This window comes from Scyliorhinus canicula, chromosome 14 (genome assembly GCF_902713615.1).
Source record: "Scyliorhinus canicula chromosome 14, sScyCan1.1, whole genome shotgun sequence".
NCBI classification, from domain to species: Eukaryota; Metazoa; Chordata; class Chondrichthyes; order Carcharhiniformes; family Scyliorhinidae; genus Scyliorhinus; species Scyliorhinus canicula.
This window is the reverse complement of record NC_052159.1, coordinates 20836636-20853242: the sequence shown is the minus strand read 5'-3', so window position 1 is coordinate 20853242 and position 16607 is coordinate 20836636. Positions and strand designations below refer to the sequence as shown.

Sequence of the window (16607 nt, the reverse complement as noted above, 5' to 3'; positions counted from 1 at the left end):
CTCACCAATGCTCGGTACAGTTACAGCAATAGTTCCCTACTTTTATCCTCTGTACTGCCTTGCAGTAAAGGCGGACATTTCATTTGCCATCCTAATTACCTGCTGTACCTACATGCCAACCTTTTGCGATTCATGAACAAGGAAGCCATATCCCTCTCTAGTACAGTCTTTTGCAGCCTCCCTTCAATTAAATAATATTCTACTTATTTATTCTTCATGCCAAAGTGGACAACCTCACATTTTCCCACATTATCCCATTGGCCAAATGTTTTGGCCACTTACTTAACCTAACTGGGGCTGTTTAGCACAGGGCTAATTCGCTGGCTACGGTTTGATTCCCGTAACAGCCTCCCCGAACAGGCGCCGGAATGTGGCGACTAGGGGCTTTTCACAGTAACTTCATTTGAAGCCGACTCGTGACAATAAGCAATTTTCATTTTCATTTTTCATTCCATTGCAGACTCTCTGTATTTTCCTCACAACTTATCAATAACAAGTGGGCCAGTGCATTCAGTCCCTTATCAAAGTCATTGATTTAGATTGTGAACAGTTGACATCGGAGGATGGATCCCTGCGGTGTTCCACTAGTTACAGTTTGTCAACCTGAAAATTACCTCTTCTTTTCTGTTAATCCTCTATGCCAATACCACCCCAACACTATGAGCACTTATCTTGTGCTGTAACCTTTTATGTGGTACCTTGTTGAATACCTTTTGGAAATCCAAATACACAATATCTACTGGTTCTCCTTTATCTACCCTGCTTGTTACCCAAAGAACAAATCAATAAATTTATCATTTCTTGTATCACAATGTTTCCACTGCACCCATGCAGAAACCAGTGAAAATAGCAATCTGCATCAATACATGCTACAGAGCTAATGAATCACAGAATTGTACAGTGCAGAAGAGACCCTTTGGCCCATCGAGTCTGCACCGATGCACGAAAGGCCCTGACCTGCACACCTAATCCCAATTGCCAGCACTTGGCCCGTAGCCTTGAATGTTATGATGTGCCAAATACTCATCCAGGTGCGTTTTAAAGGATGTGAGGCAACACGTGTCTACTACCCTGCCAATCAGTGCATTCCAGATAGTCACCACTCTCTGGGTAAAAATGTTTTTCCTCAAATCCCCCCCCAAACCTCCCACCCCTCACTTTGAATTTGTGCCCCCCTCGTAACTGACCCTTCAAGTAAGGAGAACAGCTGCTCCCTATCCATGCCCTCGTAATCGTGTACACCTCAATCAGATCACCCCACAGACTTCTCTGCTCCAGAGAAAACAACCCAAGCCTATCCAACCTCTCCTTATAACTTAAATGTTCCATCCTCGTCAACATTCTGATTAATCTTCACTGTACCCCCTCCAGTGCAATCACATCTTTCCTATAATGTGCCAACCAGAATTGCACACAGTACTCCAGCTATGGCCTCAAAGTTCTATACAGCTCCATCATGATCTCCCTGCTTTTGTAATCTATGCCTCGATTGATAAAAGTGAGTGTCCCTTATGCCTGTTTCACCACCCTATTAACCTGCCTTCAGAGATCTATGGACAAACATGCCCTTTGGTCTTCCGAACTTCCCAGTGTCAGACCTTTGATAGTATACATCCTTGTTAAATTACTCCTTCCAAAGTGAATCACCTCACACTTTTCAGGGTTAAATTCCATCTGCCACTTATCCTCCAATTTGACCATCCCGTCTAGATCTTCCTGTAACCCAAAATACTCAACCCCACTATTAACCACCCGGCCAATATGTGTCATCCGCAAACTTACTGATCCAACCTCCACATAGTCATCTGTGTCATTTATATAAATGACAAACAATAGGGGGAACAGCATGGATCCCTTCGGTATGCCACTGGTCACTGGCTTCCAGATACTAAAGCAGCCGTCTATCACCAACCTCTGTCTCCTACCGCTACGCCAATTATGAATCCGCCTCATCAAATCACTTTGTATCCCATGTGCATGTGCCTTCTTAACAAGTCTCCCATGTGGGACCTTGTCAAAGGCTTTGCTGAAACCCATGTAAACTGCACCAACTGCACTACCCTCATCTATACACTTAAATTGGGGGTGGCACCGGTGGCACAGTGGTTAGCACTGCTGCCTCACAGTTCCAGGGTCCCAGGTTCAATCCGGCCTCGGGTGACTGTGCACTTTCCCCCCCGTGTCTGCGTGGGTTTTCTCCAGGTGCTCCGGTTTCCTCCCACAGTCCAATTGGATTGGCCATGCTAAACTGCCCCTTAGTTTCCAAAAAGGTTAGATGGGGACAAAAGCAAATTACTGCGGATGCTGAAATCTGAAACCAAAAGAAAGGGAAAATGGTGGAAAATCTCAGCAGGTCTGGCAGCATCTGTAGGGAGAGAAAAGAGCTAACCTTGAGTCCAGATGAGCTTTGACGAAGGGTCACCTGGACTCGAAACGTTAGCTCTTTTCTCTCCCTACAGATGCTGCCAGACCTGCTGAGGTTAGATTGGGTTATTGGGTTATGGGTATAGGGTGGAGGAGTGGACTTAAATAGGGGGCTCTTTCAAAGGGCCGGTGCAGACACGATGGGCCGAATGACCTCCTTCTGCACTGTAAATTCTATGATACACTTGATTCTATGATACACTTGGTTACATGCTCAAAACGTTCAATCAGATTTGTTAGGCATGACCTCCCTCTGACAAAGCTATGCTGACTATCCGTGATCAAACCTTGCCTCTCCCAAGTGGAGATAGATTCTCTCCTTCAAAATCTTCTCCAGTAGTTTCACAACCACCGACGCGAGACTCGCTGGTCTGTAGTTCCCTGGCTTGTCTCTACAACCCAAATAATGGGACCACATTAGCTGTTGTCCAATCCTCTGGCACCTCTGATTACAGATGGACTGTTAGGGGAGATCCACTGCAATGCATATTCAACCTTACAGTTATTTGGGGACTTTTTCTTTTCTTTTTATACAACGCAATGTAAACTCTGTGGTAGGATAGGAAAAATACATGCAGCAAAATAAACTCAGTTTTCTTCAGCAGAAAACAAAGCCTCGGGGCCATTGACACAATGTCCCAGCTGGAAAGCTACGTGAAAAAGATATTGATTGCTATTCGTTGGAGCTTAACAAAAGCCATAAATCCTGATTGCGTACTCCGTAAAAGGCAACGGACAGAGAAAAGGAAATTCAAAATAATACAGAATTGCCGTCTCAGACTTGGGCAGGAGTTTAAATGGTTTCAGGTATGGGGCAGGGGTGGTGGACGGGAGGCCAGGAGGTGGTTGGGGGAGGGGGGGGGGGGGGGTGAAATGACAAGAAAGAAGAGTTGAGGCAATTTTGTTACAAATTTACTCCAAAAAGCTCCAAAGCAGGGAGGCAGAGGGGACTGACTGTAGTATATAACCTGCACTTATCAAATGGCAACACTGGAGAAAATGGTCAGTTATTTTGTCCCCGTTTGTGAGGCATGCGGTTGCCCCCGCCACAGCAATTACACTTAAGGCAATTTACACGAAACGTCTTGGGGACGTTACTGACAAAAGTGATGGACGCTCTCGTAACGTCTTTCATTTCAAATGCCACCCCGAAACCCAATTCACAGCTACAAATTCTTAGCAAAAAGAAATAGAAAGAGAAGGATTAGGTCGTACATCCTTTCGAGTCTGCGCCACTATTCGATAAAATCATTCCCAATCGGATCCTGGCCTCAATCCACTATCCTGCCTGTGTCCCACAGGCCGCGTCTCCACTATGGTTCAAGGACCTATCTCAAGCCTCGAATATATACAATAATTCAAAATATGGCACTTTTGGGCAGCGCGGTAGCACAGTGGTTAGCACTGCTGCCTCACGGGGCTGAGGAACTAGGTTCGATCCCGACTCTGGTCACTGTCTGTGTGGAGTTTGCGCATTCTCCCAGTGTTTGCGCGGGTTTCGCTCCCACAACCCAAAAAGATGTGAAGGGTAGGTGGATTGGCCACGCTAAACTGCCCCTTTATTGGAAAAAATGAATTGGGTACTCTAAATTTATAATTTTTTAAAAATATGGCATTTTTCACAACTCTAAACGTCTCAAAGCACTTTACAGTCAATGAAATACTTATGCAGCCCAGTCAACGTTGTAATGTAGACTCAGCCTCCACTGCTGTTTGCGAAAGACCAAAGGCTAACAACAGAAGATGTATCTCCTCACTTCAGCCTTAAAGGAGAGGCCCCTTCCTCACTTCAGCCTTAAAGGAGAGGCCCCTTCCTCACTTCAGCCTTAAAGGAGAGGCCCCTTCCTCACTTCAGCCTTAAAGGAGAGGCCCCTTCCTCACTTCAGCCTTAAAGGAGAGGCCCCTTCCTCACTTCAGCCTTAAAGGAGAGGCCCCTTCCTCACTTCAGCCTTAAAGGAGAGGCCCCTTCCTCACTTCAGCCTTAAATGAGAGGCCCTTTATTTTTAAACTGTGGAGCCGAAATTTATTCAGCTCTTGCTTTTTGAAACCTTTGCCTGGAACTTGTTTCTTTTTCTAACAAGCATGTGCAATGAGGCCCTTTCTGCCACAATTTCTGCAAATGATGCCTTTGCAACAACAATCTGAGGGCCAGCACACCTATGGCAAGTACAAGTCTGGGTTTATGTTCGAGTTTCAGCCAGCATCTTGTTAATTCTTGTGCTTGAACTCAACTGTTGGGCTTCTTTGGCTGCTAATTCCATGGACACAGCAACTTCCAAAGCTATCTTTAAGGTCAGGTTGCTTTTGGTTTACAACCATTTTTGAATAGTTTCGCTCCTTAAACCACAGACTAATCTATCTCTGATGGTATCGTTTAACACATCCCCGAATTTGCCTGTCTTTTCAGGTTAGCTACAAACCATGCAATCAATTTACCTTCTTCTTAGTTTCGCTTATACCCTTTCTGCGATGACTAACGGTTTCGGTGAAGAGCGGACCTGCAAAATTTTCACTATTTCATCGTAGGTTTTCATGTCCGTCTTTTGCGGCTGTTCCAGATTCCTCAGGAGGTTCAACGTTTTTCCTCCCACATCAGTTTCAGGAAAGTTGGGACTACTATATCTGCTGCTTTCTTGTTCGCTTTGATAAAATAGTCAAATCTCTCCAAACGAGTACCATAGCTCTGTATTCCCATCAAACATTCCACGGCGCCAAGACCCCCTGCCATTTCTCACTATGGAAGGACTTGCGTGTACACAATATGCCACAAATTTCTAGCAGACCTTGCTTCCTTTCTCTCCAAAACCAGACACAACCCGAGATCAACCTGTTTTCCTGTTGTGTTTTCCAACAGCCCCAGCTCTAATTCTGTTGTTGCAGGGAGCTTGCTACTCAGTGCTCCCGGTACAGTTCGGATCATTTTGGGCAGAGCACATGGCTTTTGTTTCTTTGGATTGTTTGTTTCTTCAGATTCCTCGATGACTTTGTGGTTCCTCCGGTGGCTATAGCCATTGCTGAGCCATTTTTACATTTTCAGGTGGCGATGAACGCTGTTCGCCTACCTCGCAGCCAGTTTTTATGTGGCGATTTTAAAATGAAGCCTGCAGGCCCCAGAGGTTCAAACAAAGGAAGAGCTTTATTCAAGGGATATTATGATAAGCAGCAATTTTTAAAAAAACATTTTGTTAAAGAAATTTTCCGTTTATAACATACAAACACAAAAGGTCTAATGGATTTATACAATTGGAGTAAAATTACCCTTGCCACCAAGCTCCGCCACCAGACACCCCCCCCCCCCCCCCCACCGCCAAAGCCCCACATAGCCAGTGCCCCTCACCTATTTGCTGACGACAACCAGCTCCTTAAAGAAGGTAAGGAACGGTATCTACCTAGGGTAGAACCCTTCCTCCAATCCCCTAATGGCGTACTTGGTTTTTTCAAAATGCAGGAATTTGAACAAATCCTCCAGCCGTGCCGACACTGTAGGCAACACCCTTGTCCTGCATCCGAACAGAAACCACCTCTGGGCTATCAGAGGCAAAGGCCAGGCATCAGCCTTCAGTTATTCAGCGGTAGCAGTAACCAGGGGTCTGTCGGGAAGGTACGTTTCCCTCTTTAAAAACTTACCTTTCAGGAGAAGCGGCCTTTGTTTTTTTAATGAACTTTTTTTTCGGAGTTGTTTTTTTTTGTTCCAGAGCAGCAGGAAACCGGAAGTCGGCCGTAGGGATTTCTGGGAGGGTGTGTAGTACCTGCATATAAGTTGGGCTGTTGCTAAACCCCGAGACACTACACTTGTAGTGTCCCCCACCCTTCCACCTCCTCTAACCCAAGGGGTTGAGTGAATATCAGGTAAGCTCTTCCTTTTCTTTTCTTGTTTTATCTAGAGGGGATGGCAGGGAAAGCAGTGCAATGTTCCTCCTGCAGACTGTTTGAGGTGAGGGACGCCATCAGTGTCCCTGCTGATTTCGCCTGTGGGAAGTGCATCCATCTCCAGCTCCTCAGAAACCGTGTTAGGGAACTGGAGCTGGAGCTAGATGAACTTCGGATCATTCGGGTGGCAGAGGTGGTCATAGATAGAAGCTTCAGGGATGTGGTTACTCCAAAGAATGAAGATAGATGGGTGATGGTGAGAGGGGCTGGGAGGAAGCAGTCAGTACTGGGATCCCCTGTGGTCATTCCCCTTTGTAACAAGAATACCACTTTGGATACTGGTGGGGGGGGGGGAAACACGACTTACCAGGGGTAAGCCATGGGGTACAGGTCTCTGGCACAGAGTCTGTCCCTGTTGCTCAGAAGGGAAGGGGGAAGAGGAGTAGAGCATGTGTCATTGGAGACTCCATAGTTAGGGGGATAGATAGGAGATTCTGTGGAAACGAGAGAGACTCGCGGTTGGTGTGTTGCCTCCCAGGTGCCAGGGTCCGTGATGTCTTGGATCGTGTTTTCGGGATCCTTAAGGGGGAGGGAGAGGGGGAGCTGCCCCAAGTCGTGGTCCACATAGGCACTAACGACATAGGTAGGAAAAGGGATGGGGATGTAAGGCAGGAATTCAGGGAATGAGGGTGGAAACTTAGAGCTGGAACAAACAGAGTTATTATCTCTGGGTTGTTGCCCGTGCCACGTGCTAGCGAGACAAAGAATAGGGAGAGAGAGCAGTTGAACACGTGGCTACAGGGATGGTGCAGGAGGGACCTGGATAATTGGGGCTCATTCTGGGGTAGGTGGGACCTCTACAAACGGGATGATCTACACCTGGACCAGAGGGGTACCAATATCCTGGGGGGGAAATTTGCTAATGCTCTTCGGGAGGGTTTAAACTAGTTCAGCAGGGGATTGGGAACCTGAATTGTAGCTCCAGTATACAGGAGGTTGAGAGTAGTGAGGTAATGAGTAAGGTTTCAAGGTTGCAGGAGTGTACCGGCAGGCAGGAAGGTGGTTTAAAAGTGTGTCGACTTCAACGCCAGGAGCATCCGGAATAAGGTGGGCAAACTTGCAGCATGGGTTGGTACCTGGGACTTCGATGTTGTGGCCATTTCGGAGACATGGCTCGAGCAGGGACAGAAATGGTTGTTGCAAGTTTCAGGGTTTAGATATTTCAGTAAGCTCAGGGAAGGTAGTAAGAGAGAGGGAGGGGTGGCATCGTCAAGGACAGTATTACGGTGGCAGAAAAGACGTTTGATGAGAACTCGTCTACTGAGGTAGTATGGGCTGAGGTTAGAAACAGGAAAGGAGGTCACCCTTTTAGGGTTTTTCTATAGGCCTCCGAAAAGTTCCAGAGATGTAGAGGAAAGGATTGCAAAGATGATTCTGGATAGGAGCGAAAGTAACAGGGTAGTTGTTATGGGGGACTTTAACTTTCTAAATATTTACTCGTCAGTATTCATGCAAGAAAAAGATAATGTCGTCGAGGAGAATACCGAAATACAGGCTACTAGACGAAAATGGCTTGAGGTTCATAAGGAGGAGGTGTTAGCAATTCTGGAAAGTGTGAAAATAGATAAGTCCCCAGGGCCTGATGGGATTTATCCTAGGATTCTCTGGGAAGCTAGGGAGGAGATTGCTGAGCCTTTGGCTTTGATCTTTATGTCGTCATTGTCGACAAGAATAGTGCCAGAAGACTGGAGAATAGCAAATGTTGTCCCCTTGTTCAAGAAAGGGAGTAGAGACAACCCCGGTAACTGTAGACCAGTGAGCCTTACTTCTGTTGTGGGCAAAGTCTTGGAAAGGTTTATAAGAGATAGGATGTATAATCATCTAGAAAGGAATAATTTGATTAGGGATAGTCAACACGGTTTTGTGAAGGGTAGGTCGTGCCTCACAAACCTTAGAGTTCTTTGAGAAGGTGACCAAACAGGTGGACGAGGGTAAAGCAGTTGATGTGGCGTATATGGATTTCAGTAAAGCGTTTGATAGGTTCCCCACGGTAGGCTATTGCAGAAAATACGGAGGCATGGGATTCAGGGGGTTTAGCAGTTTGGATCAGAAATTGGCTCGCTGTAAGAAGACAGAGGGTGGTAGCTGATGGGAAATGTTCAGCCTGGAGTTCAGTTACTAGTGGTGTACCACAAGGATCTGTTTTGGGGCCACTGCTGTTTGTCATTTTTGACCTGGAGGAGGGCGTAGAAGGATGGGTGAGTAAATTTGCAGCTGACACTAAAGTCGGTGGAGTTGTTGACAGCGCGGAAGGATGTTGCAGGTTATGGAGGGACATAGATAAGCTGCAGAGCTGGGCTGACAGGTGGCAAATGGAGTTTAATGCAGAAAAGTGTGAGGTGATTCATTTTGGAAGGAGTAACAGGAAGACCGAGTACTGGGCTAATGGTAAGATTCTTGGTAGTGTGGATGAGCAGAGAGATCTCGGTGTCCATGTACATAGATCCCTGAAAGTTGCCACCTAGGTTAAGAGGGTTGTTAAGAAGGCGTACGGTGTGTTAGCTTTTATTGGTAGAGGGATTGAGTTTCGGAGCCATGAGGTCCTGTTGCAGTTGTACAAAACTCTGGTGCGGCCGCATTTGGAGTATTGCGTGCAGTTCTGGTCGCCGCATTATAGGAAGGATGTGGAATCATTGGAAAGGGTGCCGAGGAGATTTACCAGGATGTTGCCTGGTATGGAGGGAAGATCTTATGAGGAAAGGCTGAGGGACTTGAGGTTGTTTTCGTTAGAGAGAAGAAGGTTAAGAGGTGACTTAATTGAAGCATACAAGATGATCAGAGGACTAGATAGGGTGGACAGGGAGAGCCTTTTTCCTCAGATGGTAATAGCTAACATGAGGGGACACAGCTTTAAATTGAGGGGAGATAGATATAGGACAGATGTCAGAGGTAGGTTCTTTACTCAGAGAGTAGTAAGGGCGTGGAATGCCCTGCCTGCAACAGTAGTGGACTCGCCAACATTAAGGGCATTCAAATGGTCATTGGATAGGCATATGGATGAGAAGGGAATAGTGTAGATGGGCTTTAGAGGGGTTTCACAGGTCGGCGCAACATCGAGGGCCGAAGGGCCTCTACTGCGCTGTAATGTTCTATGTTCCTCCCCTCCTGCAACCTGAGCCAGTCTGACCCTTGGGCACGGCTCACTAACTCCAAAAATCTCCACCACTGTATTGAAGAAGGAAGCCCAGAATTTAAACAACTTAAGGCAAGACCAAAAACATATGAGAGTGGTTCACTGGCCCCTCGAGCAACAGGAGCAACTCTGGCTCCTCTGTACCCGAAAAGAACCCACTGACACGTGCCCTGGTCATATGCGCCCTGTGTACCACTTTCAACTGAATCAAACTCAGTCTTCCACACGAGGAGATCAAATTGACTCTGTGCAGAGCCTTGCTCCACACCCCCATCCCAAAGCCAAACCAAACTCTTCCTTGCATTTCCCCTTTGCTTCCTCCAGCATAGCCCTCTCCCTCTTTTACAACTGCCCATTTAGATCCGATATCCTCCCTTCCCTATCTCACTAACTCCTCCAGCTCAACAAACCTACCCTCCGCAAACAAATCCCTAAACCTCTCGGACACCTCCCTCTCCCAGAACTTACATGATGAATCTATCCCAACGGTACACACCTGTAATTCCTATAGATTGCTGCCAGTAGCAACATGGGCTCCAGTTTACAGGCGCTGCTCCCTCCCAATGTTACCCGCGACCCAGAAAATCGCCCTGGCTTCCGGATCACATTCCGTGGAGATCCAGGGGTACTGTGTCGCAACCCTTTCGGTACAGGGCGTGGAGTATGCTAATTTCAAGCTCTACGTCCTCCCTCATCTCTGGCTGGCCCTATTACTGGGTCTTGATTTTCAGTACCACCTGAGAAGCCTTACCTTGAAGTTTGGTGAACCTCTGCCCCCCACCTCACTGTCTGCATCCTCGTTCTTCGCTAACCTCACCCCGGACTGTAAGCCCATCGCCACTAGGAGCAGACGATACAGTGCCCGGGACAAGACCTTTATCAGGTTAGAGGTCCAGCGACTCCTGCTGGAAGGGATCATAGAGGCCAGTACCAGTCCCTGGAGAGCCCAAGTGGTGGTCGTCAAGACTGGGGAGAAGCACCGGATGGTCATCGACAACAGTCAGTCGATCAACCAGTACTCGCAGCTCGATGCGTACCCACTTCTCCACATATCTGAAATGGTCAGTCAGATTGCGCAGTATCGAGTCTTCTCCACTATTGACTTGAAGTCCACGTACCACCAGCTCCATATCTGCCCAGAGGACCACCAATACACTGCCTTCGAGGCAGATGGCTGCCTCTACCACTTCCTCAGGGTCCCCTTCGGCGTCACCAATGGGCTCTTGGTCTTCCAATGAGTGATGGATCGAATGGTTGACCAGTACGGGTTGTGGGCCACGTTTCCGTATCTGGATAATGTCACCATCTGTGGCCATGACCAGCAGGACCATGACGCTAACCTCCGACATTTCCTCCACACCGCTAAGCTCCTTATTCTCACATATAATAAGGAGAAATGCGTTTTCCGCAGAACCCGCTTAGCCATCCTTGGCTACGTGGTGGAAAACGGAGACCTAGGGCCTGACCCCGACCGCATGCGCCCTCTCCTGGAACTTCCCCTCCCCCACTGCCCCAAGGCCCTGAAGAGATGCCTGGGGTTCTTCTCCCATTATGCCCACAATTATGTGGACAAGGCCCGCCCATTAAATCTACCATTTTTCCCCTGATGGCTGAGGCCCGCCTGGCCTTGAACTGCATAAAGGCAGATATTGCCAAAGCCGCAAAGCACGCAGTAGACGAGTCCATCCCGTTCCAGGTGGAGAGCGATGAGTCTGCCCTGGCCGCTACCCTCAACCAGGCGGGCAGGCCCGTGGCTTTTTTCTCCCGTATCCTCCAGGCCTCCGAAATTCGACACTCCTACGTCAAAAGGAAGCCCAAGCCATTGTGGCAGCTGTGCGACATTGGAGACATTACCTGGCCGGCAGATGATTCACTCTCCTCACTGACCAACGGCCGGTTGCCTTCATGTTTAATAACACACAGCGGGGCAAGATCAAGAATGACAAGATCCTGAGGTGGAGGATCAAACTCTCCACCTACAATTACGATATCTTGTATCAACCTGGGAAGCTCAATGAGCCCCCAGATGCCCTACCCCGTGGTAAATGTGCCAGAGCACAAGTAGACAGACTTCGGGCTCTCCACAATGACCTCTGTCACCCAGGGGTCACCCGGTTTTTCCACTTTATCAAGGCCCGCAACCTGCCTTACTGACAGTCCCAGGGCCCGTCCTCCGGAAGCAAGCAAGGATTCATAAATCGGACCCCCTGATCGAAAGAGTTCTTCTCCTCCATGCCAACCCACAATATGCCGATGTGGCACACCATGACGGGCAGCAGGACAGTCTCCCTTCGGGATTTGGCACCCGCAGGCGCCCCCCGCGACCATCACCACCACCCCAGACCCTACACCGTCTCTCTCTCCACCGACTCAACTACTGGACAAAGAAGACGACAACACGCTCCCGGACACGCAGATCTCGACACCAGTGCCCACACCACAGCCGGGACCGAGGTGTTCACGGCGGAAGGTCAAAGCCCCCGACAGACTCCATCTTTAAGTCCACTTCACCCCGCCGGACTATTTTTTTAAAAACAGGGGGTGAATGTGGTAAACGACTGTTATTGTATTATATATATTGTGGTAAACCACTGTTACTGTATTGTATCTATTGTTTGTTGTCTCTGCTGGCTCCGCCTGTGGCTCCTCCCCTCAGGCTCTGTATAAAAGGCGGCTGATCTCTGGCCCTGCCCCAGTTCGGGATCAGTTGCCAGCAGGTTCTCATTTAGCTTATTAAAGCCACAGTTTTGTTCCACAACTCGTCTTTTGTTATAATCGATGACACATCAGAGATCAATGTTTATTTTAGCTACTCTCTTCCTTTTTATATAGAAGCTCTCACTGTCAGTTTTTAAAAACATCTCACCAGCTTACTCTCAGCAATTATTTTCTCCCTCTATTAATTTCATAATCATCTTCTGCTGGTTTCCCAATTGTTTATCTCCACTAAAATGGATTCTACATCTTTATCTTCCAAGCCAAGATCATTTCTCTCCACTGTGTGGGCCTCATCTTTTATTAACAGCTTCCTTTTCCTTTCTGCCTATCCTTCCAATCCGCGAATGCCGGAGATATTAAATAAAAGCAATACATTTGGAAATGCACAGGATAGCCAACATCTGACAACAGAAGGGCAGGTAGGGCCACCGAGTTATGCTGACCAACTAAGACAAATTCTGTTTTCACTTTGGGTTTCTGGGATATGCATTCCTGTTTTGACAATCAAATTCCTCAATTTTGGCCACAAAAGTTTCTTTCTTGAACAACCGGAGATCTTGAAGGCAAAGCTTTATTCAAAGAGAAGGTGGAAGCCGCACTAAACTTTAAATACATTAATCGAAGAGCTGCATTGCAAAGATAAAATGTGTCTTACCTTTCTCAACATGTCATCTTGTTCCACGTTGTTTATTTCTGCAGAATTGATTTCCCCCTTCAAGGAATATTCATAAAACTTTCCACTGACGTTTACCAGGAGTGTGGTCACTGCCCTGTTCTGTAGTGCACAGCCAATGGGAACCTTGCCGTGGCTATTCGTGGAAGGGATGCCATACCGGAGGATCACTCCTACAAGGAGTCCTGTAAACAAACCCATCAGTCATTAAAGAGCATGCTCGTTACACAGTGCATTTAGTACATTTGGGGCAATTTCTTAGAAAAATATCTTCTGGAACTAGTAGTGCACAGGCGGTTTTAAAACTGCAATGAGACATGGCCTCATTTCACATTCGGTTTAAGGATGAGAACCACAGGTCTGAAATTGGAGCCCGAGTTAGTTAAGAGTAAAGAGCGTGGAGAGAGAGAGGCAAGACATCAGTAAAGATCAGAGAGAGAGAGATCGGACTTCATTAAAGAGCACGGAGAGAGAGACGAGACTTCACTGAAGAGCGTATAGAGCAGGGGTGGGCAAACTTTTCCGTGCAAGGGCCGCATTCAGAAATTCACAATTTTAAAGGGCCGCATAGTATATTAACTAATAGTCCCGGTTGTAACCAATTAGCGTGCGGCATATACCTCAGCGCTTCCCCCGCCGGCATCCTGCCTTTAGCCCTCTTTTTCTCTACTTTTCAAAAATGGCACTTCACCCGGTTATGATTCTGGGCGCCTCATATAGAACATAGAACATAGAACAGTACAGCACAGAACAGGCCCTTCGGCCCTCGATGTTGAGCCGAGCAATGATCACCCTACTCAAGTCAACGTATCCACCCTATACCAGTAACCCAACAGCACCCCCCCCCCCTCATTAACCTTACAAAAAAAATGTAAATTTTTTTTTGATGACTTGATCTTGGTGGGCCGCATAAAGACCTTTGGCGGGCCGCATGCGGCCCGCGGGCCGTAGTTTGCCCACCCCTGGTATAGAGAGCCGAGAGACTTCATTAAAGAGCGTGCAGAGCAAGACGAAATGCCGAGAGAACGGTAGGGACACAGAAAAACAAAGTGGCACCATAGGAAAATAATTATTGGCTGGTAAGTAGCTGCTAATTTGCATTACCAATTATTTATTCTTAGATTAAAGTTAACAAGAGGAAATATTTTACAAATCAGAGAGACGAAGAAACAGCTGGAAATTTAAATAGAAAAACAAATTAAAATGTAATTAAATAAAATAGAGATGCAGGGCCAAGTGATGTGTTGCTCCTGCATGTTGTGGGAGCTGGTGGACCCCATTGATTATCATAGAATTTACAGAGCAGAAGGAGGCCATTCGGCCCATCGAGTCTGCACTGGCTCTTGGAAAGAGCACCCTACCCAAGGTCAACACCTCCACCCTATCCCCATAACCCAGTAACCCCACCCAACACTAAGGGCAATTTTGGACACTAAGGGCAATTGATCATGGCCAATCCACCTAACCGGCACATCTTTGGACTGTGGGAGGAAATCGGAGCACCCGGAGGAAACCCACACACACATGGGGAGGATGTGCAGACTCCGCACAGACAGTAACCCAAGCCGGAATCGAACCTGGGACCGTGGGAGGAAATCGAAGCACCCGGAGGAAACCCACGCACACACGGGGAGGATGTGCAGACTCCGCACAGACAGTGACCCAAGCCGGAATCGAACCTGGGACCCTGGAGCTGTGAAGCAATTGTGCTATCCACAATGCTACTGTGCTGCCCTTAAGTGACCAGATCTATAGCAAGTGTTGGTTGCTTGAGGAACTCTGGCTCAGAGTTGATGAGCAGGAGTCTGAGCTTCAGACACTGTGACATATTAGGGAGGGGGAAGAGTTACCTGGATGCTGTGTTTCAAGAGGCAGTCACACCCTTCAGACTAACTACCTTGAATTCGGCCAGTGGCCAGAGACAGGGAGATGTGGCTGTGAGTGAGGCAGGTAGAGGGATGCAGGGGGAAGGGTTGCAGGAGCCTTAGCCCTCGGCCTTGTCCAACAGGTTCGAGATTCTTGCTCCTTGTGTGGACGGGTACCGGGACTGCAGGAAGGATGAGCAAACTAACCACAGCACCGTGGCACAGGGAGCCATTAAAACGGGGGAAGAGAAATGTAGTCGTAACTGGGGGTAATATAGTTAGAGGCATTAACACTGTTCTGTGACCAGGATCAGAAGTCAAGGTTGTGTTGCGTAACTGGTGCTCAGGTTCGGGATATCTCATCTGGGATGCATAGGAATTTGGAATGGAAGGGTAAAGATCCAGTTGTCGTGGTCCATTTACCACGTGGACGGCCCACGGGCACCTTCAAGGGCAGCAAACCATGGGCAATAAATACTGGCCTTACTAACGAGGCCCGTATTCTGGGAATGGATTAAAAGGAAGAGCAGCAAGCTTTAGGGCACCTGTTATGCACAGCCCGCAGTCAGAAACCTCTCACAAGATAATGACATGGCTTCGAGTCAGGCTTGGAAAGGCTGAAATGGGAACGCAGCTGCAGAGGGCTGACAGGTGGATGAGCAGGATGAGGAGTTCTGGCAACGTCTATGGCCAGTCTGGTTGTGACTGTGGACAGAAATCTGTCACCGTCCCATGAAGGGCTTTTGATAAAGAGTAAATAAAGAGACAGTGTCTCCAGTGACTGAAGGGTTGTTTAACCAGGGAACACGTTTCACCAAAGTGAGGGAGGCCTGTAATACCCTGCCTGAAAAGGGTGGTTGAAGCAGATCAAACAATGACTTTCAAAGGGAATTGGATAAATATTTAATGGAGCAGAATTTGCCTGGTTATGTGGAAAGGGCAAGAAATGGGATTAACTGACGGCTTTCAAATCAGCCTATATCGGCATGATAAGATAGGCCTTTTACGCACTGTTTGATTCTATTGATACACCAGTAAATAGCTATTGATGTATTCCCTGCTCAGCTCAGAGCACATCCTCACACTCAGTCCAATGAACTCGAAACGAAAATAGGAAGGAACAGATGAACAGGAAGTAGGCCATTCTACTTCTCAAATACAAGCTCACCAAACAGGTACATGATTTATATGAAGCCTCGTTAAGGAATCTCAAATAAATTGCACCTCCGAAATAAGAATATTATGAGTTAATTTCGGGATTTGTAATCTCCCTTGTTCCATAATCGACAGATTCAATTAATCTCCAACTAATCACCTTGGTTCTGTAACCATTAATACATATAGGACCAACTGAGATAACTGATTTCCACTCATTGACGAATCGAGGACTGGGAACAGAGCCAAAAATACTTGAGTCAGGCGTTTAAAGGAGTAAAATTAAGAAAATACTCCCTCACATAAAAAGGGTGGTAGAAGTTTGGAAAACTCTTTCACAAACAGCTTGATTACTTGTTACTTGATTACTTCTCAAATTATAAAGTTCCGATCAATAGATATTGGTTAGCCAATGGTATTGAAGGACATGGGGCAAAGGTCGGTCTTATGATGTTAGGTCAGTCATGATCTCATCAAATGGCAGGGCAGGCTGGAGGGGATCAATAGTCCATTCCTCTCCTATATCTCTTCCTGCGTTTCGAACATAATGCTATCCACCGCAGTTTTGAAAGCGTTTAACTGACCTCCGACCTCAACAGATTTTTGGGGCGCATTGGGAGCAAGGCAGGAAAAGAGAAGTCCAGTTTTCAAAAATCCTTTTTGTGTGAATATAGAAACATAGAAAAAGAGTAGGCCATTCAGCCAATCA

The 16607-nt window shown here is 47.2% G+C and overlaps 1 protein-coding gene across 2 annotated transcripts in view; it reads right to left on the bottom strand.

Annotated features, from left to right (window-relative positions):
* Positions 1-16607, bottom strand: part of slc9a7 (solute carrier family 9 member 7) — a 158985-nt gene that overhangs the window by 81042 nt on the left and 61336 nt on the right. For both annotated transcript variants that reach the window (XM_038817802.1, XM_038817803.1), the window contains exon 2: positions 12861-13063. In XM_038817802.1, coding sequence (XP_038673730.1) covers positions 12861-13063 — 203 coding nt within the window. The remainder of the gene's footprint in view (positions 1-12860; positions 13064-16607) is intronic.